This window comes from Argentina silus, assembly GCF_951799395.1.
Source record: "Argentina silus genome assembly, chromosome: 21".
Taxonomy (NCBI): Eukaryota; Metazoa; Chordata; class Actinopteri; order Argentiniformes; family Argentinidae; genus Argentina; species Argentina silus.
In genome coordinates, this window is record NC_139675.1 from 14,159,401 (window position 1) to 14,184,746 (window position 25,346).

General features: G+C 44.3%; 2 protein-coding genes across 2 annotated transcripts in view; both read right to left on the reverse strand.

Moving 5' to 3' along the window:
- Positions 1-2,529: 2,529 nt before the first annotated feature.
- Positions 2,530-19,934, reverse strand: LOC310821241 (atrial natriuretic peptide receptor 1; the record flags this gene model as incomplete). The annotated part of the gene is made up of 27 exons (XM_083693207.1): positions 2,530-3,454; positions 3,902-3,993; positions 4,106-4,204; positions 4,681-4,855; positions 5,010-5,078; positions 6,011-6,134; positions 6,428-6,571; positions 8,030-8,204; positions 8,622-8,774; positions 8,971-9,118; positions 9,427-9,498; positions 9,641-9,745; positions 10,064-10,141; positions 10,571-10,669; positions 11,501-11,591; positions 12,193-12,271; positions 13,433-13,571; positions 14,075-14,166; positions 14,962-15,097; positions 15,595-15,749; positions 16,738-16,884; positions 17,500-17,624; positions 17,730-17,875; positions 18,148-18,237; positions 18,377-18,498; positions 19,152-19,343; positions 19,931-19,934. The coding sequence occupies 27 exons, from the start codon at positions 19,932-19,934 to the stop codon at positions 3,407-3,409; spliced, it is 3,099 nt and encodes a 1,032-aa protein (XP_083549333.1). The 3' UTR covers positions 2,530-3,406.
- A 2,801-nt stretch (positions 19,935-22,735) lies between these two features.
- smox (spermine oxidase) overlaps positions 22,736-25,346 on the reverse strand; it is a 17,198-nt gene continuing 14,587 nt past the window's right edge. Inside the window, exons 7-8 of the mRNA XM_083692949.1 lie at positions 24,481-24,641; positions 22,736-23,305 (exon numbers count right to left, since the gene is read on the reverse strand). Coding sequence (XP_083549075.1) covers positions 23,147-23,305; positions 24,481-24,641 — 320 coding nt within the window. The 3' untranslated portion in view covers positions 22,736-23,146. The remainder of the gene's footprint in view (positions 23,306-24,480; positions 24,642-25,346) is intronic.

The window sequence follows — 25,346 nt, forward strand, 5'->3', positions numbered from 1 at the left end:
TGCAGACGAACGGTAGATGAGACCGATGAAAAATAGAGAGAATTGCACATTCTATCGCTTATTTTGCGTCTTTTGAGTGAGTCCTCCAAAGGAAACCAACCCTGGAGATACAATGCCTGTGCTGTGTAGATTCCATTTCTGTGAAACCAACCGCCATCCCTCCACCCGTCTCAAGTCATGAAGAGGACCTGAGGGAAGGAAGCGATGTCAGAGTGTTGGGACGCAGCCCCATGTCACACTCCTCTGCGAAGTGAGCCGGCAGAGTGCAGAGTGGGTGAAGTATCCGACCAATCCGAGCCCTCCATCTCCCTCTCTACGACCACCACGCTCCCTCAGTCTCTCAATTTTCCTTTTATCTCTCCCCATGCAGTGTTCATTATAGTGCCCGAGCCCAGAGCGCATCTGCCTAGACTGAATACCTGGGGCCTGAGCCAGCAGCCACGAGATGGCCGCCCCTCAAGTGTGGCTGATGTGTTTGAATTAAACATGGGGGGATTTTTTAATTAAGCATGGATAAAAAGGCATGTTCACTCTCTCGCTCCGACTAGTGTTTTTCCAGACCAGTCATTCATATGTGTAATGTGAGTGTTTTCCTGTGGAAACGAGTGGGCAGAAGGGCAGAGGAGTGGGCGCATCTGTGCTTTTGAAGAGGGTAGGGGGCGGAAAGGGTGGAGAAGGATTCCTGGGGCGATGGCAATTTGTTACATTTACTCAAGGGGAATCAAATAAAGGACCAGGTTTAATGAAGACCATGATCACGCATATCATTAGTGGCCTCAGGCTGCCTGTTGGTTCGAGTGTTTTGCATCGACTGCCATGTTATTCTTATTGAGGACAGACGTCAAGTTTTATTTATTACCTTTTCTCCTTTATTTCCACTACTTTTATCCTACTTCCCATTCACTAAAGTTAACCATCTCTTCCTCATTGCTCTGCCTCTTCAGTTCAGTTCAGACAACTATAATGTCCTCAAAGAAGCAATTCTTTAGGCTTTATAGTTTTAGAAAATGCTGGCTGAAGCTGTTGCATGAGTTGACATGCAATGACCCCTGAGGGGTTCTTTCAAAATGATCCATGTCATCCCAGAAACGGCACATGACTGGTCCTGCTGAGTCACAGGGAAACCACTTGCGGCCTATCACAGAGATTCCCCGTCCGTTTTTCCTAAATGACCTCTCACTGTTCAGGGTTCATCACTTCTAATCGGATGAGGTCGTTTCTGTCAGACTTGAGGAGATTTATGTCTTCCAGTGGTGCCGGCTGGGGAGCCCCAGAGCACCAAGGGGCTCGACCCAGCCTGCCCCCCAGCTCTCATTCACGTGGTTGGGTAAGCGGTAACCCAGGGCAGGGCAGGGTGTGTTGACCCGAAGGCAACCCACTCGCTCAGCTCTGATAAACTAATAACCACTCTCCTCGCAAAGTGGCATTTGGGCAGTGGGCCAAGACAAACATTAGCAGCCCAGACTCCACTGACATTACCTCTTGTTGAAGTGACCTCCTTTTGATTTTTTTTTATATATATATATTTCTTTTTTTTTGGGAGGGGGGGGACAAGCCTAAAATGCTGTTCCATAATAAAATAGCTTTGATCAAAGTAGTTGGTATTCGTTTAAATGTCTCATCAGTGCCTTTCATGTTGAAACAAAGCATCCGTCTGGACATCAACAGCCTTATGAAGAGCTAACTGGTCCTAGGAAAAACACAAGAGACATAATGGAGGGATAATACGGGACAAATTAGTGTTTAAAAAGTATTTTACGGGCCATCTCAGCCCGACCTGCAGAATGTTCCTTAATTGCTTCTTTTCACTTGCTATGGAGACCAATAAAATATTCATGAGCTATTAGAACTTCATTAATCCTCAACCGTGTTCTTTTAATCAGGGAGGCTTTTAAGAAACACATTTGTGTATATTAAAACGCAATGTTCTACTTCTATAATTGAACGATGCTCCATCAAAGCAAAGAAACTGTGCACCTACTGAACAAAGTAGCAACAATCTCCTTCAGTTAACTTACTCAGTCAAATAAAAGCTGCCATACTTCGAGCTACAAAGCTCTTACATACAGTATACATACTCTGAGTAGTTGTTTTGACCTTATCGCCTAAACGCATGATGCATTTTTCAGATCTATAGAAGAGCTCTGGGTCTCTGACAAGAGTTCTGGGGACAGTAGGACAGGTCTCTGCAACAACTGTGAGACATACTATCGCAATCTATAAAGCCTAGATCGTTAGTCAGAGAGACAGTCCCTGTCTCTCTGTTCCCGTAACTGTGGTGTGGTTCTCTCTCTCTCTCTCTCTCTCTCTCTCTCTGTTACCATAACTGTGGCCTTTCCAATCCATAGCATTCAGCTGCAATCTGAAAATATCAGCTCATAGTGCATGTTAATGGTAGGCTTATCATTGTTTTCCTGGCATGAATGCCCACACGATTGTTAAGTATGAAAGGCAGCTTGCTTCCTTGAAACTGACTGGTTTTATTGCCACTGGTTTTCTGGAAAGAAAGTGATGCATGCCCAGCTATAAACATAACAGACATAAAGAAAACAAAATAAAATGGCCGTCCGTATTGTTTGCACACATGGAAAATTTGCGCTGAGAGCCAAAACAGAGAGGAAAGCAGCAAAATGTTCATTTCAACGATGTGAATTTTCAACAACATTATGATTAGAATCTACAAAGGCCTTTCAAGAGGGTAATTAACAGAATGCACTCTCCAGAGCTTTTAGCAGTGGTCTTAATGGCTTCGCTGAGGCTAAACATGGGTATTTGGAGGGAGGGGAAGATTAGCCCATAAAACAATGGATCTATCCCAAATTATCTGCAGACATAAAACGGGATGTTTTCAATTAAAAAGACCTGAGACATACAGTTCTGTCCCCTAAATAAGTGGGCTCAGATAAGCCTTATTTATTACATTAAAATACATTATGTAATTTATTGAAAGTGATCATCTTTATTCTCCTAAAGAAATACAGAAAGTACAGCAAGGTAGGAAAGAGTATGATAGGCTTATCTGACTCTACGTGGAATCTCATATCAGTCATTTGAAGACATTTTCTTTAATTTCATCATTTTGAAAATGACCATGCCCCTATAACGTAGTGTAGACACAAAGTAATGACTGAGATTGTGAACTATTTATGCTCAATGTATGAAGACGCTTTGTGAATGAAGAGGGCTTTTTATAGTGTGTGTACATGGATCGAAAAAAGCAATAAAACTAATAAAAGCAAAGAAAATACATAACATTTATAAAAAAAAAAAAATAGAAAAAAAATATTATTATAATTATTATAATTATTAAGTTAAAGTAATATATTAGACTTTTCAAAAGGCTTCTCAGTGCTCTCTACTTCCCAGAGACATAGAAAATCAAATCACAGAGGATACAATAACATTTTCACTGGTTCTCTCCCAAAAGCCAAAATGTCCTCACAAGTCCCTTTCCCTGCAATAAAACAGAGGAGGGGAGAATTAGAGTGGAGAAAACACTGGAATAGCCTTCAATATAAAACCTGTCAAAAGACAGACAGCTCCCTCAATCCAGCTGTGGCCAGTCAACTAAAATGGCCTCTACTCCAGTTAACGAGAATGTTGTATAATTTGTATGTTTTTTTGTGTCCTCATTAAGGGAATCGAATTAGAAAGATATGGCTTATAGGAAAGGGAGTTAGCCTTTGTGTTTAATTGTAGCTCATTTAATTCACTATCGACAGGACTAATCTGCTTGGTGAAAAACAGGGTCAAAAAGTCGGTGAAAAGGCTACTTCTTCTGGAGAACTGCATATATCTCATATAATCTACCCTAGATGTGACATTACTTCAGTGATGGTAGATGAGCGGTATTGAAAGTTCTCCAGGATGTTGTGGATGTACCGTATGAAGACAAACGTACCTTCATGTGAATGTCTCCTCTCAGTTCAGAGTGGAACGTTCGGAACTTATCCAGGAGAGCTTTGGTGGAGCTGCTCACATGGATCTTCAGAGCTGGAGAAGGGACAGAGCGAGAGAGAGAGAGAACAGAGAGATTCACAAACATTCTGCGATTCTCAAACGACGTAGTATTGTGTAAGGGTAAAGAGGGCCATGAGCCACATACGGGAGCCACACGACTCCACCCGGGAGGCCGTGTTCACCGTGTCTCCAAACAGACAGTAGCGAGGCATCTTCAGACCCACCACGCCTGCCACACACGGACCTGGGAGACAGGGCACAGGGTGTCAACTGAGTAAAAGATGGCTTCATTTTTGTATTGATTTTGTTTACATTTTTGTCACATTTAGCAGACGCTTTTATCCAAAGCGACTCACAACAAGTACATCAGTCATCATAAGCAAACATCTATGCTAGGACCAGGTGCCATTGGCAGTCACAATGCCTTCATGATGTAATCTTACTCTCTTTATCTCACCTGAGTTTTGTTTCATTGACATACAGAGGATGATAGGCACAGTTTGATAGTTGATAGGTCAACACATTTAACACGCTGAATTAATAAGGGTCAGAGTTTATATAGAATGTATGTGGAGAAGTAGTTGCTGCACGATGGGTTCAGTACAATGCCTTTGGCATTTGATTGACAGCTGTGTATTACCTGTGTTTTGTTTGATGGAAGAACAGTACCGTATACATTTAGCACAGTGGATGTGATGTTTGATTGATCGTGGTCAGTACCGGAATGCAGTCCTATGCGGACCTTCAGTCGCTGCCGTGGTACGTGTGGGTTGTGGTACTGTCTCATTCCCTGCACCACGGCCAGGGACATGCGGGCGATCTCTTTAGCATGGTCGTCCCCGTTTCTGATAGGCAGGCCTGAGACCACCATGTAGGCATCTCCGATGGTCTCCACCTGAGAGAAACACACCAGATATGCCATGTTTAATACTTTTTAAATCTTTAAAATGTGTCTTACGTTTAGAATTACACAAAAAAGTTCAATTCAATATGGACATTCAAACATTACAGTACATTACAATATACAAATGAATCGATTGTCACTGTACCTTGTAAACATCATAGTTGTCGATGATGTTGTCAAAGAATGTGTACAAGTCATTCAGTACGTTAACCACCTAGAGAAAGACACAATGTTGATTGCTGTCAGGGTCTCATCACACACAAACGCAGGCACGCACACACACACACACACACACACACACACACACACACACACACACACACACACACAGACACAGACACAGACTCACACACACACACACGCGCACACACACACACACACACACACAAATATAAACCAGTAGATGCCAAACGTATTCCATGACGATTCAGCTGTGACGACCTAAAATAAATCAGGCGCCAACGCATCATTTCCACTCCAGACTGTATTGAAATGACACGTCTGTGCGTGTTTTTGTGTGCGTTCACGTTCGCCTGTCTGACGGAGTCACGGAAGCCTGTGTACATGACACTGAGGACTTCCAGGCACTCCCACCACACATCCCAGTGGCAGTCACCCAGTAATGCCACCTGCCCTCAGGGGACGTGATCAAGACACTCTACCCCCTTTGCACCGGTGTGGCATTCCACTAAGCCACAGCCAGAGAGTAACTAAATGAGTCATTCAGACGGCTACACAAGGCCGATGCAGGGATGGTATCTCCTTTGATCTCTTGTTAGAACGGAACGCTTGTTCCCCTGATGTCATTGATAGCGTACTGTTCCAGTTCCATTTCAACAGATAGGGGGGCGGTTCACCGGGCAAGGACTTAGCCGAGCCTTGGACTTGGATATCATTGTCAATGGAGTCAAGCCAATCAGTGAACCTGTTATGAGGTGTCACCAGTTTGTGGTGACTGTACAATGGAGTCATTGCATCAAATAATTCGGGGTTGATCACTGAGATTTACTGCTCTCTCCATGCAAGGACTTACCATGCTCTGTTGCTCATCCTCTCTAGAATTATTTAACCCCTTTATTTCAGGATCATGACCACTCATGGAATAGAATAGAATAGCATATTGAGTTCTGGGTCAGTTGATGATACCTGCATAGGCGTGAGGCTGGCAGACATGGCTGTGAATCCCTCGATGTCGCTGAAATAGATGGTGACACAGTCATAGGTCTCTGCCTGCACCGTCTTCCCAGCAATCAGCTGCACGGCCACAGATCTATAAATACAGGAGCAGACGGTAATGGAAAAGACACACGCACACGCACACGCACACAACTGCACAGTACTGCATCTACAGTACCATTTCAAGTGTGAGCCGGACAAATTGTGAAGAGAAAGTGAAGGAAGGTAGCAAGGAAGGAAGGATGGGTGGACAGACGGAAGGAAAGAAAGAAAGAAAAAATCTGTATAGCTCTGCAGAGAAAATAACATTTAAGCGTCTCCACGCCTCATCTGCATCAGGGAACAAATGAGCGCTTCTCTGGCGGGCCCGGCGGGCGGCGGCGTTACCGTGGCAACATCTGTGTGAGGAGGCCCTCGGCCCGCCTCTTCTCGTCCAGGAGCTGAGCGGTGCGCTCGCTCACCACCTCCTCCAGGTTGGAGGCGTACTGCTCCATACGAGAGAGCAGGTCATCCAGGATGTTCTCACTGGCGCTGAGAGACACAGGGAGAGAGGGGGAGAGGATGAGGATGAAGATGAAGGGCACCAGTGGGATGTTCAGATGACTGTCTCCCCCTCGGTTCCTATTTCCGAACGTGGTCCCCGTCATGTTAAAGGGATGTTCTACTTTTGAAACCTTTTCTCCTGGTTTTAATTTCCTATATTGTCTCTTTAGATACTGGGTAGTCATATGTTGGGCCCCATAGGGCTCCATTCATTCTGGAAATATGTCCAAAACACCTTGCAGACACTCCAAACCAACTCATACGATGACAGAATCCCCCTCTGAAGACTATACGACAGTATGGTGCAATCCACTTTAGCATTTTGTTACCATGACAACAAAATGCAAAAGTGTACAACTGTCGAGCGTATAATACATGCGTATAAGTACGTGTAATAGTATGTATATTTGATTGTTTCCTTGCTCGATCTTCCCTCCTCCCCCTCTCTCTCAGTGAAGGATTAATGCTCGTCATGATGGAGGCTGACAGGTTAATGCTCGTCATGATGGAGGCTGTCTCTTGGGGTGTCTCTCTCTCTCTCTCTCTCTCTCTCTCTCACTCTCTCTCTCTCTCTCTCTCTCTCTCTCTCTCTCTCGCTCTCTCTCTCTCTCTCTCATCATGCCAGAGTGTCTTTAGCCAGATGATCATCCCTCTAACTAATATAAATGAGATTACCTCTTTCTGTTATTCTTCTCCATCGCACGCACAATGAAACCTCCATTGACCTCCGTGACCTCTATTTCACTCAACACTATTCTTAACACCGAACACTTCACTTATTAGGTAGGATACGGACTAGGGTTGGCACACTGTACTGGAACTGGACTACAGCAAGTTATGTGGTTGAATTACCCTATTATGGCAATCTCGAATCATGTTACATTTGTACATATTTGTTATCAGGCAAATAAAGCTGGGTTTTATTTAGAGTTGGAGTCAATTCAATAACCGTTGCTAGCACTGGGGTTTTACTTTGTTCCACTGGCCCCCATGTGAATTCCACTGTTCCCATACCTCTCTGGTAAAAGGGCCAGGAGTTTTTCCTGACTACGTGCACCCTGACCCGGATAAACTGGGCTGTGATTTGATTTAAATTGATGACTGACACATACAAAGCTGGTCCTGTTACAGACAGACATGGCATACATTTAAGACCATGGAGGACAAAACACAATAATAATATCTCCATCGTGGTCCTCAAATCTATCATAAGTGGCCCCCATGTGAATTCCTCAGTTCCAATATCCAGTGATGAAAATCAAATTATTTCATTCGGGTCCAAAGGTAAATTGAATCCTAAAATTAAAGTATTTTAACAGCAACAAGTTCACTCCCGGTACCCCCCCCCCCCCATTTCCACCACTGCCAATATCTCTACTAAAATGGTCAGGGGTCAGGGGATTTCTTGACCAGGAGAAACTCTGGCTATGGTATAAGGTTGGTCACCCGCTGGGGCAGAGTCTCTTGACGGTGAGCCTGAGTGAGGAGAAGTCAGGTCTGTCGCTGGGCCTCTCGCTCCAGCAGGCCCTCATTAGGGCCTCCACACTCTCTGGACACTCCCCCCGGTCTGTGTGAGGCCTGAGAGGGCTGCAGGCACCCGCCTTCACCCTGGAGACGACCTCTGGATGGGTGAGGAGAGGAGAGGGGAAGGAGGAGGAGAGAGGGTTAGAGGGAGAGATGGAAGGATGGAAGAAGAAAGAAAGAGAGAGAGAGAGAGAGAGAGAGAGAAGGGGAGACAGAGAGAGGGTATGGTATGACCTGAATAGTTCACCAGGAGCTTGTTTGAATGGAGGGCTCTTGATAAGTATGTCAGGGGTGTTCTTTGCCTCTGGGTGTAAGTATCTGGTTGTGCCTCACAAGGTCAAAACAAAACAAACAAGATGCTGTGAGCAGTCAGACACACACACACACACACACACACATACACACACACACACACACACACACACACACGCACACACACAGAATTTTACAGGCACACTCCCTTATGCAAACACACACACACACACACACACACACAGCGGTATATAAAGGGTACCTCTTGCCTTGAGGGTGCTGTGGGGGATGTAGAAGGGGCCACTGCGATACACCACCTCCTGAACTATAATGCCAAAACTGTAGACGTCTCCCCTCTGGGTGCCAGCAGGGGGCATGCTCTGTCTCAGCAGCTCTGGAGCCCTCCACAGCAGGGCTGGGAAGAGGGAGGGGAGGGGGGGGGGGTATAAATACAGCAGGCATCTGGAGATCCCACACAACACAAACTCTACACAAGTTTAAAATTGAGAAAACAACATTCTGCATTACATTGAAAGACTCCTCTCCCCTCCCTCCATATCCTCTTCATCCCCTCCCTCCCTTCCTCCCCTCCCTCCCCTCCCTCCTCTCACAAGTCCAGGTCTCTTGTCCGGGGGTTCTTCTGAGGTGGCTGAGGCCGTGATCCGTCACCTTGAGGACAAAGCGACTATCCACCACACAGTTAGAGGAGGAAAGGTAACCGTGGGAACGCAGGGGGCTGAGGTGGAGGTAGTCCATCCCCTACGGACACACACAGATCACGCACACACACACACACATAAACACACACACACAGAGTCACTAACGGAGGTCACAGTCAGGGTCTCGAACTATCGACACACTCGTTAGAGGGAAGCACTTAGCAACAGCGAGGCCTGATGTCGGGATCAATGCCTCAGTCGACAGGAATCTTAATGACATCAATCTCACCTCAGGACAACGAGAAAGGCATCAGCTGCTGTTGTTGGCTCTTATCGAGCTAAGCTGAGTTATTTCTTAAGGAATGAAAATCATTCACAGAGAAAATATGTTCTAAAAGAGACACATACCTTTACAATGTCTAGCATCAGGGAGTACTTGAAGGTCCAGTCAAGCTTGATGGAACCATTCTTCAAGATGTCCTGCAGTTTGGGAGGTGCGGTAGGAGTTTATTGCACTTCTTGTGAAGCAGTGAGGGGAGGCGTGTGTGTGTGTGTGTGTGTGTGTGTGTGTGTGTGTGTGTGTGCGTGTGCATGTGCGTGTGCGTGTGTGTGTGTGCTTTACCTGCAGGCTTCCTTTAGGGCAGTACTCAGTCAGCAGAAATAGCTGGTGAGAATCCAGACATGCTCCGATGAAGCTGCAGATGTTTGGGTGATTTAAGTCTCGGCACTGCCACGCACACACATACACACACACGCACACACACACACACACACACACCCATGCACGCACACACACACACACACACGACAGTATACATCCACACAAACACACAGGACAGTATACATCCACACACACACACACACACACACACACACACACACACACACACGCACACACAATCATAAACTTAAAGCGTACAGTATGTCAGTATAAGCTAACCAAAATTGAAATGAATTGAATACACAACCCATACCATCCTTTCTACGAACCCATGATAAGAGATAAGAAATACGTAGTTCTCTATATTGAGCGTCTAGGCCTCACCTGTTTCAGCTGAGCAAGCAGCTCACTGTTCAGACACACACTCTTCACACAAAGGAAACGCACCGAACAGATGTTCTCCTGAAGAAAAAAAAACGCAACATGACCCAGGGAGCCCGAATGGAAATGCTTAAAATAATCAAACGCTTCAGTACTAATGAAACAGGCTGGCTCATCATCAGAACAGTGATTTGTTTTTTTCACATGAACAGGTGTCCTGGCTTGGAAAACATGACTTTTTCAATCTCCAAGCACTGCAATTTTAAACGGTGCTCAAATTATAATGATTTAAAAACGGAGCTTCTGTGGGTAGGCCTATATCACATTGTAATAAAAGTAGACTAAGTACCATTGAAGGTTTGACCCTCACATTAGACTCAAAATACCGCTGCTCAGATTTGGTCGCACGGAAGGGATAGAAATACAGAAACAACACTGAATGTTGATGACGTTCACTTAACACATGCCCATAAATGCATTTAGAGATCGTTCTTTTCTTCCGTTTCGTACTTTATAGACTGCCGTTGTGTAAGAGGAAGGTCTGTCTTTCATGCTGCCGAGGATGGACTCTAGAGACGCCCCGATGGACTTGGAGTCGAGGTACGGTACCTGGAATAAAACAGGGACGATTTATGGTGAACATTGTAGAAGGAGATATTATCCTACAACCTTGTCAAAGACTTGGAATCCACCATTTGGGTTCATTTAAATGACATTTATTTGAATTGCAATGACACCATTCAGGTCTGATAAAAAAGAAGAGCGGATTCTACAAGGTTGAGCACCAACAATCGATGTTATATCACAATGCCCTACAATGACACATACAGCTGCAACTAGTGCAAAATGCAAAACGCCAGACCACCAGAAAATGTAATCCTATCACCCCCGGTTCTATCATCATTGTATTGGCTACCAGGAAAACAGCACGCAGACTTCAAGGTCTTGGATGTAACATCTAAAGCCCTTAACGGTCTCGCACTACGCTCGGATCGAAAGATGCTGGATTGCTTGTCGTCACCCACATCAAAAAGAAAACGGCTGAAGGCGGGGTATTATCTTATCGAGCGCCAATTCTGTGGGATAGCCTGCCTGCCCTTGTTTAGGGGGTCAGCGACTGTTACCGCTTTTCAGACGAACCACGAAACCCACCTTTTTAGAGCTGCGTGCGGTTGCCCTTAGCAACTCCCCCTCCCCACTACCTTTCCCCATTCCCCATTCCCCATGTCGAGGTTATTGTGTAACCATATGTTTTTATTTATGTTATGTGTTTTGTTAATGTGTTTGGTTTTTATACAATGTATAGTGTGTTTTCAGACCTTGGTGAAAATGCACTTTAAAACTAAATAAACTTGAAACAAAGACACACACTCAAGCACACACGCACGCATGCACGCACGCACACACACACGCACAGACGCACACACCCTCTCCTCTTACCTTCCCTGATGACGAGTGGTGCTCCATCATCGTGACATCACTGGCGTTGACCCTCCACATCACAGACAACTTCTCCCTTAGAATGTGCTTCCTGTGGCATGGAGGAAGTACTTCCTGGGTCAAATACTGTAACCTGTGATGACTCTCCGCAGCCACAAACTGTATGGGTAACTATGGGACACTTACTTGACCTGGCCATCATCACAGACAGTTTCACGTGGCTGACTTTGGAAAACTCTTAGAATAATAGCTTGTACCTCGAATCAAAAAAAGGTTCATCAGCTGTAGGACTCCCTCACCATGACCTGCTGCTGCTTTTAATCTCAACCTCACAGTTCCTTCCAGCACCTAATCAACTGTCTTTTGGTAATCCCTCGTTCTGTAGCGAGTGATGACCAATCACCATTCATATGACTGCATACTTCAAAGCCTCAATTAAGAGTAATCCTTTGGATAGAGGAAAAGTCCATTTGTCTCATATGAAATGTGATCCGTGTGTCGATTGGAGAACCCATCTTTCCCGTTCTAGGGAAAGACTACCACTAGGTGGCTATTAAGTCAGTTTACTCCAAATGTGTGTGTTGTGTGTGTGTGTGTGTGTGTGTGTGTGTGTGTGTGTGTGTGTGTGTGTGTGTGTGTGTGTGCGCGCATGCGCCCATGTGTGTGTTTGTGTGTGTGTTAAAGGGGGATACCTGTAAAGAAGGCACACTGTGAGTGTCATGGTGGCCAGTATGCCAGCAATCATCCCCACAGCTATGGCGAACCTCTTCTCTGCAAAACAAACACAGTAGGAGTGTCAGTAACAGCTAAGAGAGCAGTCACTATTATACACTATGTGAGTTTGACATTCTATGAATCTATTTATTGTATCTGTTAGCAAAATGATTACTGTTATTTCATGAGAAGGTAGCCAAAGAAAACAACCTAATTTGCAATCACACATTTCTTCCACGTAATCCCTCATTAAGGATGATTAAAAACTCAAACATCAGTTTGAGTGCCTGAAATTCCTCGCAGGACCATCTGTATAAAGCACTCTCCGTCAGCCAAAGAAAGCTGGAAGTTCCCGCAAAAACAACATTCTCAGGCCACGTATCATATAAATCTCGAAAAAACCAAGAATAAACCTTTATTATGTAACTCTGGTGGCCAGAAACATATGAGGTCTATCTGTTAGCTAGGGGGGACTTTAATAAAACCATATTGGAAAAAGAAATCAATTTTTCAGCACAACAAAAGATTTCCTTATGGTCCAGCAGGCACAAGTGAATTATTTAAACTGTATCTGTTTTTGGGATGTTCTGTCTCTCTCTCTCTCTCTCTCTCTCTCTCTCTCTCTCTCTCTCTCTCTCTCTCTCTCTCTCTCTCAAGGCTGAGTCAGGGTCAAGAATAGGGCTGATGAGTTGGGTGACCTTTGCTGCTGCCAGAGCACACAAGTGAATACACACACACAGACACACAGACACACAGACACACACACACACACACAGACACAGACACACACACACACACACACACACAGACACACACACACACACACACACACACACACACAGAGCAGTAAAGCCGAACATACATGTACCCAGCCTCAGTGGATGTATGGGGCTAGAGTTCCCCCTGCTGGTAGACATAGACATTACACCTACTGTCTAGTGCAGAGCAAGCCTGGCTGAGAGGGAACACAGTGTCCACTGATGTTCACAGTCTAATTCAGTCCTAAACACATTCATGTATTTTCATAACTGAATGGAGATTTTACAGTCGGTAACCTCGTGAGACCTCTGTCTCCACATTCAGATATTTCTACCCCCGTCCACCTAAACGACAACAAAAAAAACTAATCTTGTGTGCGAGTGGACAGTTTTCAACAGGGAATGAGAGGAGTACAACAGAGAAAAGAAGGTGAAGTCCATTGAGGGTAAGACACAGTACCGATGTTGGTGCAGAGCTCGCCTGCGAAGCCACAGTCAGGTGTGTCTCTAGGTGGAGTCTTCCTCCCCCCAGGCCAGGAGATGTGGACCCCCTCCAAAGGCTCGTAGGTCTTATTTGTCCCAAAGTAGTTGGCGATGACCTACCAAGAGACAGATATCTTTACCATCTATGGTGACTTCACATTTGAGTAGTTTCTCATTCAACTGCACATAAACAAACTCAGAAATAAGGCACTATTTTGTGTGCCAAACAGCCAAGCAGTCGCTAAAAGGCTATACAGTAATAAATAGAAGAATAAAGCATTAAAATTGTTGATGTGATCATTCAGAAGCAAGTTTGTTTACATTTTTTATGCTCCCTCTTTTAGAGACGCTGTGGTAAATGGCTATGATGTGAGCACCGATGAGGCTTTAGGTGGAGAGAGAGGGGGAGAAGGAGGGAGGGAGAGAAAGAGAGAGGAGGAGGGAGGTAGACAGAGAGAGAGAGAGGGCGAGGAAGACAGAGAGAGATCAAGGAGAGAGGGAGAGAGAGAAAGTGAGGGAGAAAGAGAGTGGGGTAGAGAGAGGGAGGAAGAGAGAGAAGGATAAATGGAAACAGAGAGTGAGACAGAAAGAGGTACTGCTAGTGTTTTAAGGGTGTGACCTTGAACTCTCGGTCTCCGTCCTGGATGTGTTTCATCATGTAGGCGGACTCTCTGTCTCCGCTGGCGTCCATGGTAACGTCACCCTGGATACCTGTCACCAGTTCAGAAGGCACACCATCATGAGTCATTATGTCAAGTCTATGTCCATGTCCATTTGTCATTATGTTCTAAATAGTCATGTATCAAAACTGTTTACTATAATTACCATTTTACCATGTGATTTTACGTAAATACCAAATCATTTCTGACAAAATTAAGGTAACACTTTATTTGGTGTTATAATCCATCTGTAGATACTCTACAAACTATCAGCATGTCTGTTGGCTTTCAACAGGTCAGCCAAATAAAGTGTTACCAATTCGCTGATGAGAAGAAGATGAAACCTAACTCTCTCTCTGAGGCGATGACTATTCTCTAGGCCAGCTGGGTTAGGGTTGGGGTTAACTATTCTCTAGCCCAGCTGGGTTAGGGTTAGGGTTAACTATTATCTAGGCCAGCTGGGTTAGGGTTGGGGTTAACTATTCTCTAGCCCAGCTGGGTTAGGGTTAGGGTTAGGATTAACTATTATCTAGGCCAGCTGGGTTAGGGTTAGGTATAACTATTCTCTAGGCCAGCTGGGTTAGGGTTAGGGTCAACTATTCTCTCGGCCAGCTGGGTTAGGGTTGGGGTTAACTATTCTCTCGGCCAGCTGGGTTAGGGTTAGGGTTAGGATTAACTATTATCTAGGCCAGCTGGGTTAGGGTTAGGTATAACTATTCTCTAGGCCAGCTGGGTTAGGGTTAGGGTCAACTATTCTCTCGGCCAGCTGGGTTAGGGTTGGGGTTAACTATTCTCTAGGCCAGCTGGGTTAGGGTTAAAGCAACACTTTAGCGAGGCGATGGCTGACCTGTGATGGTTCTGTTCCACATCTTCCGGGTGACGGCAAAGCCGTCGTACGGGTCTCCGTGTTCTGCCAGCGTCTCGTTTAGAGCCTGGGCGTACAGCCACACAGAGTCATGGGCTATGGCTGCCAGAAGACACACCTGCCATGGACACAACAGTCACAAACAGACCATCAATACAAACAGCTCAGTCGAGATCTGTGAGCAAACATCACAGATGTGTGTAACTATCATTAGGACAGTTTGTGTGTCTATATGTAACTGTTGTACTGTATGTCGTGTCTGTGCAAAGTGCTTTTGTCTGAAACTTTGTTCCCCCTGCTGCTGTCGAAACAGGTCTCTCTTGAAAAATAGATGTTATCTCAATGAAACTAACCTGTATAAATAAAGGTTAAATAAAAACATTTTTTTAAATATATAAAATAAAAAGTACATCAATACTGTTAAACATTTAGAAACATTTAAAGCTGCATAGGGAGTGTTTGTACAAGAACATATCCATACCTGCAAGTATACAAACTTACAAATACAAACAAGAAAAGAAAATGAACACTTTTCTGTATAACTATCACAGTAACTATAACTATAATCTGGGGTTAAAACCATCTAAAGATTGAGGGTTATCCAACTGACTGTACCTTCTCATTGGGTGCGTAGGTGTAGTTAAAGTCCTGCCTGGACCTGCTGATGACATCATTGGAGAAGTTCCAGTACCGCTGGTCGTTGGGTTCATACAGAGACAACAGAAAGAGAGCCTGGTAGGCCTGCTCAGCCTCCTGGTCCAAGTCATCTCCTATAGTGTACACACACACACACACACACACACACACACACACACACACACACACACACACACACACACACACACACACAGAGACACACACACACAAACACACACACACACACACACACACACACTTGGAGTAAACTGACTTGACCGCCACCTAGTGGTAGTCTTTCCCTACAAGCCACTGTGGCATTAGTTATAAGTTAGATCCATATTGTGAGCACATCAGTTGGAACACAAAATGACTTGTATTCCAGTGTCATTAAATGGGTTCTCCAGCCGACACATGGGTCGACTTTTTAAAATGTCAGTAATTGTGAAAGCGAGGAGAGATCTTACAACCCATATTCCATAGAATGAGCTATGAATACGTCTGACTCGTGTATCCATTTGAGTGCTAAAGATGTGTATTGAGGACGTAGGAGGAGGAGATTACTCTGATGTGTCTCTCCCTCCTAGTGATATGAATCGTAGTTGGTCATCACTAGCTACAGAATGAGGGATTACCACAAAGACTTAAGTTGATTGGGTGGTGAAAAGCTGTGGGCCACGCTTAGGGAGGGTGTCTGTTGAATGTAGGCCACATACAGTATAGCGTAACACACACACACACACACACCCTCACACATACACAAACACACACACACACACTCGCACACACACACACACACACACACACACACAACACCATAAATCACACAACACCACTCAGATCCTAAGTGTAATATTACGTGACATGTTCTCCTATAACCTAGCAGTAAGGATGGAAGAAGCAGGTTCTCACTAGCCTCGTCTCTCCAGGCTTTGATCCATGAACTAGGTTCTCACAAACATTCTTCTACTGCATATGAGAAAACCCTGGACAAAAGACTGCTCTGATGTGATGCTGTAGATGAGGATCAAATGTAGGGAGAGGCTGGTGGAGGTAGAAGTCGAAGGACGGGCTTCTTGTCTCCACCAGCCTCCCCTCCAGTCTCCCCTGGAGACACTGTACCTCTTTTCCAGTCAAAGTTGCCAAATATCTCTTCCTGTCTGTAATGCTCGAAGCAGAAGAAGACAAAGTCCCCGTTGATGAGGCCCTGCCTGAAGGCCTCCACCAGAAACGCCCTGACCACCTCCGCTCCCGCTGAGATCACTATAACTACAGGAGAGAACGTAAACATCAGACATACTTGAACATAATCATCTTACACAACCTCATGTCTCGATATGATCAAGCATGTGTTGCAGCCTTGAAATGAAACAGGCAAAACCTTGTTAAAAAAAACTCTTGGTGGTGTAGTTTTGTAATAATCTCATGCACCTATTTTTCCCTCCTGCGCGCTTCTCAAGCTCTCACATGATTAAAGACACAATACACAATTTCAACATTGTCCAATAGCAAAATAATGCATCTCTTCTACAATATAATAACTGAATGTTGCTACAAATGCATTCGTAATAATAGGTATTAGAACACACATTTCAGAATTCTGATTAAACCTTTTGTTTTCAGACGAACAAAAGACTTTGCAGTGCAACATTATAGTTCTAGGGTGTTTTCAGACTCACATAAGACTTTCCAGTACAACATAACCGTTTCTAGTGAATAGTTGTAGGGCACAACATATGCTCTTGTTGAAATGCATTTTAAACATGCCAAACAGGACATATTGCGACATTGAAAGATGTACGACACTGTAAAACCACAGAAACATCATAAAAGGAGTTGCAACAACCTTACAGACGTCACAGACAGTCAAGCAGAGGAACTTACTGCGTGTGACTGCAGCTACTTCCATCAGGATGCGTTCTTGTGTGAGTGAGGTGTTGTCTTGACCGAGAGGAGAGTGAATCTCTAGGTATTTAGCCACGGTGATGTTACTGATCTCAGCTTGGTACCTTATGGAAAGAGAAATAGAAATAAAGATATTGAAAGTTCACAGACACACACGCACACGCACACACACACACACACACACACACACACACACACACACAGCCTACCTGATGCCCTCTGCTGGGATGGTCCAGGTCGAACTGTGGTTGTAGATGATACCGATGCGTCGCCAACCAAACTTCTCACAGATCTTGACGAAGAAGGAGCCCAACTTGGTGAAGGGGCCGAACACTCTGGTGAGAGTGGGGTACGCCTGCCATCACAGAAGAAGAGTGTACATTTAGCAGACACTCTTATCCAGAGCCACTTACAATACGTGCACTGAACACAAGTAGGTGAGACAACCACATTCATCACAATCATCGTAAGTAAGACCTTCTATAATGGTAAATAGATGCAAGTAGCAACACAAAACAATGTTAGAGTGAAAGTGTGTGGAACCCAGGGCTCGGCTCTGATAGAAAGTAAGGCTCTGATAGAATAGAATATAAGTTGAGGAGACACTGTATTGTTAAGATATTCTACCATCTTGTTGAGGAGCTGTTGGTCTGCACAGATGGGACTGACCACAGGAATGTTCCAGAAGGCTGCCAGTTTTGCAGTGATGGCACAGACCTTAAGGAGAAGGAGAAGGAGAAGGCGGGGGGGGGGGCAAATGATGGATCTAAAAATATTACAAACCCAAGCCAGGGGAAGATATAGCCTAGCGCTTTTCCAATGCTGATGTTTTTCCTGGTCTTCCAGGTGGTCTTACAGTAGAGCAGGAGGGGCCGATGAAGGCACTGTAGTTGTGTTTGTGCCTCATGTCCACTATCTTCCCTGGGCCAATCAGATCCGAACACTCATCATCTACGTAATCATACTCCAGCCAATGGCCTGTGACGACACACACCACAAAACAATTACCTCCCGTGCCAACTGATTAAAAGCCTAATTAATCATTTCTTTCTGTACATTTTTGTCAGTCACTTTGCTTTGTGACTTTTCACTTCTTCAAGGACAACCTTGTTGTACTTCTGATGTTTTTTTGTGAATTGTCATGTAATGTCTGTTATGGAAGACTATAGTAGTGGTCCCTTAGGTGGCAGCTAATGGGAATCCTCATAAAGAATACTTTTAAATCACATCAGACTATATCCTAGTATATTCAGTTTTGTTGGCGGGAAAGTAAATATGAATCAAAAATATAGTAATTGCCGTGTTGGTTTAAAGTGTATGCTTTACATCTCTCAGTAGGTAAATGATGGTATTTATATTTTTCATTTATGAATCTATCCTTTATTTATATAGGGAAGTCCCACTGAGATGAAAACTATTTTTTACAAGAGAGACCTGAGTGAGGAAATGAGTGCATCAGGCCTACCATACTATACAACACCGTCGTGGATAACATCTCCATAGCTGTTGGAGCGTGTGTGTGTGTCTGTGTGTGTGTGTGTGTGTGTGTCTGTGTGCGTGTGTGTGTGGATCACATCTCCATAGCTGTTCAAGGTCTCTCTGAGCCTGCAGCGACAAACTGAAACTCTAACCAGCCAACAGGTCGGGGCTCCGGTTCACCGCGTCGATGGCGATGAGGGCTCCTGCCCCGATCCTGCCCACGCTGTAAGGCAAGGAGGTGTTGGGCAGGGACAGGAGCAGCGTGAACTTTGACCCCTGGCCTTGGAGGACCAGGGGCAGCAGGAACTGGAGAACGAGAGTCCTATAGAAGAGCTCCATCAGAGCTGGGAGACACAGGAACCAGAGACTGCAGGGTCATCAACTGTCGTCACTATCTGGCCATGCTGCAAAGCAGGAAGTAGAACCTTAAATCTCAGTTTAAACACGACCCCTAATCCCTAACCCTAACCTTTCTCTCACTTCTAACCTTATGCCTAACCCTAACCCGAAATTAAGACTATTTGGCTAATTTACTTGCTCATCAATTTCATTAGATAGACCATTTTCACTTTGTTGCATGGTTAATAACTCATTGTGAAGGCTGCATGAAATCAACACAGAGCGGGGAGACTAATACAGTATGTGAACTCTCTGATAATGCATTAGCTTGGATCGGACAAATAATTGGCTCGTTTTTTATACTTAATAAAACAAGAAGATTAGACTGTAATTAATTTTTTTTCCTTTTTTTTTTGCTTTGAAGCATTTTAAATTAGAAAATTGTGCCATAAGAATTAGAAAACATTAAAGCTGTTTCTCCATCAGCCCATAAATACAATGATGATTCAAAACAAAATATGACTCACAATGAACACAAAGAGTTACAGAAAGAGAAGAACAATCAGTTACTTATTACATAAAAAGCACTTACCCATCATTCAGTCAATTATCATAAAATGTGTGCATGTTTCATTCCAAGTTCATTCCATTGGGGCCACCGTACACACTAAATCATCGTCTTCGGTCCTACCTGTGTGTACCTGCGTAGCACTACCCGGTTGAGTGTGTGTAGTATGCCTTCTGCCGAAGCAACAACCACCGCTCTCTCTGTCTGGACTGAACCACAAGTGTGCCCCAGAGTTTCCGATCACATATCAAGTGGTTCTCATATTCATCTTAGCTCATATTGGTTGCCTCCACTCTGGGAAGCTCCAACCGCATAATGCCCTGTTTATCTTCAAGACTGCACAAGTAAACAGTTGTCAGGGATGATTATGGGAACAGTCAAGTCATGAGGCTGTTAGCATGAAGTGATAAGAACAGAAGTGCTGTCTTGTTTAACATAGCGGTAGTAATTCCTGTACTTCCAGTACTTCCTGTTGTCTGAGGTGATACTTATAAAGTTGTTTTGTAAACAATCACGTGAGTAGTGTGTGTGTGTGTGTGTGTGTGTGTGTGTGTGTGTGTGTGTGTGTGTGTGTGTGATCTTGATCAACTTTGCCTGGAGCTTGATATGTTATTAATGGCCTGAGGCAGTGGTTAAAATATTGCTTCAGCAAGCCTACCTAATTAGTACAAATCAAGTTATTTGTGGTCAGTTCTTTCATGAGGGACAGAATAATATCCCCAACAGGGATTTAGAAATGAATATAACAGTGTTCCCAACATTTCTAAACTGCCTTTTAAGGAATTGTTATTTTCCCATCTGTCTTATCTCACCAGAACCACAGGAGGTAGAATGAATAAAAAAAATATATAAACTAAATTATAAATCTGGATGAGAATTGACAACGTGTGTTTTATCCAGTATTGTCACTGAGGGGACTGTGGGATCGTGGGAATGATCCGGAGTTCTTGGTCACCAACCAGACTAGTAAGACTACAGAGGTCGATTAGTGTAAATATAGCCTCTCCACCACCGGGCTGTATGACAAAGAAAGACAAATGACCATTTAAAGGACAGATGTTAACAGCATGGCCAACAGCAAAGAAAAGTTGATGTTTATGTCTATGTAGAGCATCCTGATAAGTCAGTGTCTCTACGGCTCACTGCCAAAAGGCCTCAGCATGGCCATATTCCAGCAGGAACAACTGTCTATTGATAATTGTCATTCATCTTGACGCATTATACATTTATTATATTATATATCTATATCTCAAATATGTTATTGATAGTAAACCAGCCTACATAATCACCTCAGTAGGTTTTGTTCACTTTAACCTTGAATCACCTTTCACCCTTGACCCCCTCATCAATACTCTTGTGACCCCTGACTCTGGTTGGTCATTAGTCAGATATGGCTCATCCATTTACTCTCCTTCCGTGTGTGTGTGTGTGTGTGTGTGTGTGTGTGTGTGTGTGTGTGTGTGTGTGAGTGTGTGAAAGAGAGAGAGAGAGAGTGTGTGTGCGTGGTGCGTCCATGCTTATGTGTGTGTTTGTGTGTGTGTGTGTGTGTGTGTGTGTGTGTATGTGTGTGAGAAAGAGAGAGAGTGTGTGTGTGTGTGTGTGGTGCGCCCATGCTTATGTGTGTGTTTGTGTGTGTGTGAGAGAGAGAGAGTGTGTGTGTGTGCATGGTGCGTCCATGCTTATGTGTGTGTGTGTGTGTGTGTGTGTGTGTGTGTTAAGAAATGTGTCTCTACAATACAGTATTGACTCAGTTAAAGCAGACGCTCTATCGATAACACAGGGTCATTAAACTGTCTGTGTTACAGTAGTGATTGATCATGAACAAAATGCATTACTGCCTCTAGCAAGTAAGACACATGGTTTGTGTTGGTTTATCTGTCATGCCCTTTCACAATAGATATACCTCATGTTTGCCATGATATTATTTGAAGATAATATGTTTTAACTAGTTTTCGGGGCAATTTATGATATTTAGGATGGTCATTTTCGAATGCTATTGTATGTAGACACTCCTGATGTATGGACAAGAGATCGACAACAAAACACAGCTGAGTCCTCATCGGTTTGTTGTTGAATATATGGATGTTCATCAGTCTCTCCAGCAGGTGGCAGTCAAATACTTTTAGACACTCAAATGGGCATATTGGAATGGATGTAACTGAGCCTGTTTTAATGCTGATGATTGTATACCCCATACTCAATGAGTAAATAATACATCAAATGTCTACAGCGCTTTTCTAAAACACAGCGGCGTTTAGAGTAGTTATTAGTTATTAATAGTTAATATTGCCCATAGTATTCAGTTCTCCTCAATGGCAATCCTGTGGTTGGACACGTTACAGGCTAATGTCTTGAGTCACCAATCACAACACTCTTGTTTCAAACACAAAGTAGAGAACTCACACCCATCCATCATCTGTCCAACAGACCTGACGATTGGATTGAGATCCACTCTAATGCCATTTGTCTTTTTGGCAGAGTCACATGTGCCCAGTTCCAATTCTCCTCCCTCTCCTCCTTCACTCTGAAGTGTGCACTTGTTCATGGATTTGATAGTAAATGACTGGGGTAAAGGAACACGGTGGAAACTCCCTCTAGCCCAAGCCTACTGCAGACCCCTGTGGCTTACACCACCAATCCAATACTTTTAAATCCTTGTGGGGGAGCGGACAAGTGAACGCTCAAGGGAGAAGGGGAAGAAATGGGATTGGGGCGAAGGAGAGAGTGTTCTTCGCTGTCTCACTTCTGATTGGTGGAGAAGAGGAACACAGTGGTGGAGTCGGGGAACAACATCCAAATGGAATTCATTCAGTGAAAGCATGACTAACATTAATATACAGTTTTATTTATTCTCGCCCATTCTCTTTTTTGCTTTTCAATAACATGACATTAAATACAGAAGGCACTTACAAAAAAGTTAAATTATAGACGTTTTGTTATATAAACATAAAGTTGATCAATTAAAAAAAAAACAACAACAATAACAGAATGATAAGAACCAGAGATGATGGGGGCAGCCTTTGCAGCCTTTTTACAGTACTGTACATCTCAAGAAGAATCTTAAGTAAAATCTACCGTGCTCTATATCTACAATACAGTAAAAACATGTCATTTATAGATATCGTTTTAATAATGCCCCCCTGTATGCCTTTATACTGTATGTATAACTTAAATTGTCTTTTTTGAAAAACAAAGAAAGCATAAAACACATGAGTTTGTTTGTTTTCACTAGTCAGTGGTTCATTTCGACATGTTAGGCTTTGTGGTTTCACTGTTGTGCAAGTCTTGGTACATCTCAATCAGGCGAGTGGCCTCCCTCTGCCCCGACAACAAAGCACCATGGGTAGTGGAATAGTATTTTCTGTGAGTGGCCTCACCAGCAAACAGCACCTGAAGAGGCTGAGAAAAGAGGAGAGAGGAAGAACGACAAATCAGGAGAGAGGGGAGAAAACCCAGAGGAAGAGAAATGGAGAGTGGAGGTGTAGAGATGAGAGGAAAGTAGTACAAAGGTCAGGGAGAGAGAGAGAGAGAGAGAAAGAGAGGGACAGATAGAGAGAGAGAGAGAGAGAGAGAGAGAGAGAGAGAGACGAGATGAAAACAAACTTGACCTAACATATGTTCGACTCCATGACTGCCTCTCAGCGATGGAGGACATGGAGCGCTATTTCTAGCCTGGAGAGTATCTTTATGGAAGAAGACTGGTTTTCTTCCTGGCGTTCTGACGTACGCTTGGCAGACGAGGGGAGAGGAGGGTAGGGGTGCGGGGGGGGGGGGGGGTGTATCTGAGGTCATGCTGTTCCTTTCTCTGCCTCACACCACTAGCCCCCCCCCCCCCCCCTCCCCCCAAGATAAAGACGCGTCAGGTTCCAGGGGCTAGGACTGCTGCTGGCCAACACTCACGCTTCATATTACATCCGACAGTCTTGTGTGTTCTCCCCCTGCTGCATAGTGATGACACAGGCGCATTGGCGGGATGTTGAGAGTGCCTCCCGGTGACTGTAAACAAGCACGCGTGCCCCTCCAGAGACCAATGGCAATACTGTCGACAGATTCTCACAGACACAATGTACTGGAGGCCGCTTACATGAGTCCATGTACAGTTATCACTGGGAATCACTACCTCACTACTTCCCCCGATACTAACCCTAACCCCAACCCCGAGACCTCTTCACCCCTGCTACCCCCCTGTACAAGTTCTCTCCTGCTAATACAATATATTTAAAAAAATATATATATATATATATCTATATAGCCTACTGGCATTACGACTGCCAATGGCCCCTGGTCTGAGCATTGATTACTTTGTCTTATGATGACTGTTGGATAGATGATTCACTTACTTTAACAAATGTATTGTTGTAAGTCGCTTTGGATAAAGGCGTCTGCTAAATGCCATAAATGGAAATGGAAATGGAATGAAAAGCGCAATCACTCGTCTATTGCGGAGTATTAAATCTCCACCTTTTTTCCTGATTAATGCCAGCTCCACATCTCCGTTGGTGTACAGGAGTTCAAACTGACAGATACATGGAGTTCAACAGAGACAGACCTCGATGCAACTATTTCGTACTTACCGGAGCCTTGGTGCTCTTTGTGTAAGGCAGTGGCATGGCAAGCCTCTCCACGTCTCCCCCGCTGGAGCCCACCCTGGTGAAGGAGTAGGACCCTCGGATGTAGGGGTGACTGCCCCACGACGAGCGCAGGATACGTCGGGGCTTCGGAATGTTGGGGTTCCCTGAGGACGGAGACAGGGACGGTTAGGGACGGATCAAGCGATTTTGGCGAGCCTCCCAAAAAAACGGCCGTTGGAGGCCCTGTCTCTCTCTCTCTCTCTCTCTCTCTCTCTTATCTTTCTCTCTCCCCCTCTATCGCTCCACTGAAAGTCATTGAGCTTCCTAAACCCAGTCTGACCCTTCGTTGACCCACAACCAATCCCCCTGCTCTTCCTCTCAGGGCAAAGCAGCACACTCTGACTCTGGTCTATCTCTAGGGAGACCAGGGGCAGTAGTACCAATTGTACTCAACCTAGCCCGGTCATTTATTTTTATATCAGAAAGTTACATCTGTCTGCTAATCATTCATAAATGTGTAGCTCTCGAAAAAGGATGCTTGGATCACAGCACTGATTCGAATCCAAAAAGTCTGAGTACATTGGTATGGATAAATCCTAGCCCTGGAGCCAGCCAGGGAACAAAAAAACGTTTTGACTGGACCCTTTTATTCTGTAAAAAAAATTGTATGTCCTGAATGGTTGATTTTGCATGGAATTATGTGACCGCAGAATTGCAAAATCCTGAAGGGACTGTTTAATGGTAATAATGTTTTGATCCATGGTGAATCCTCAAAAATCATATCTTAATTCACTGAGCAACAAAACACAAAACACTCTCATGGGGCTAAATAACAGTAGCCTAATGCCAGAGCCTCTTTTTAAAAATAA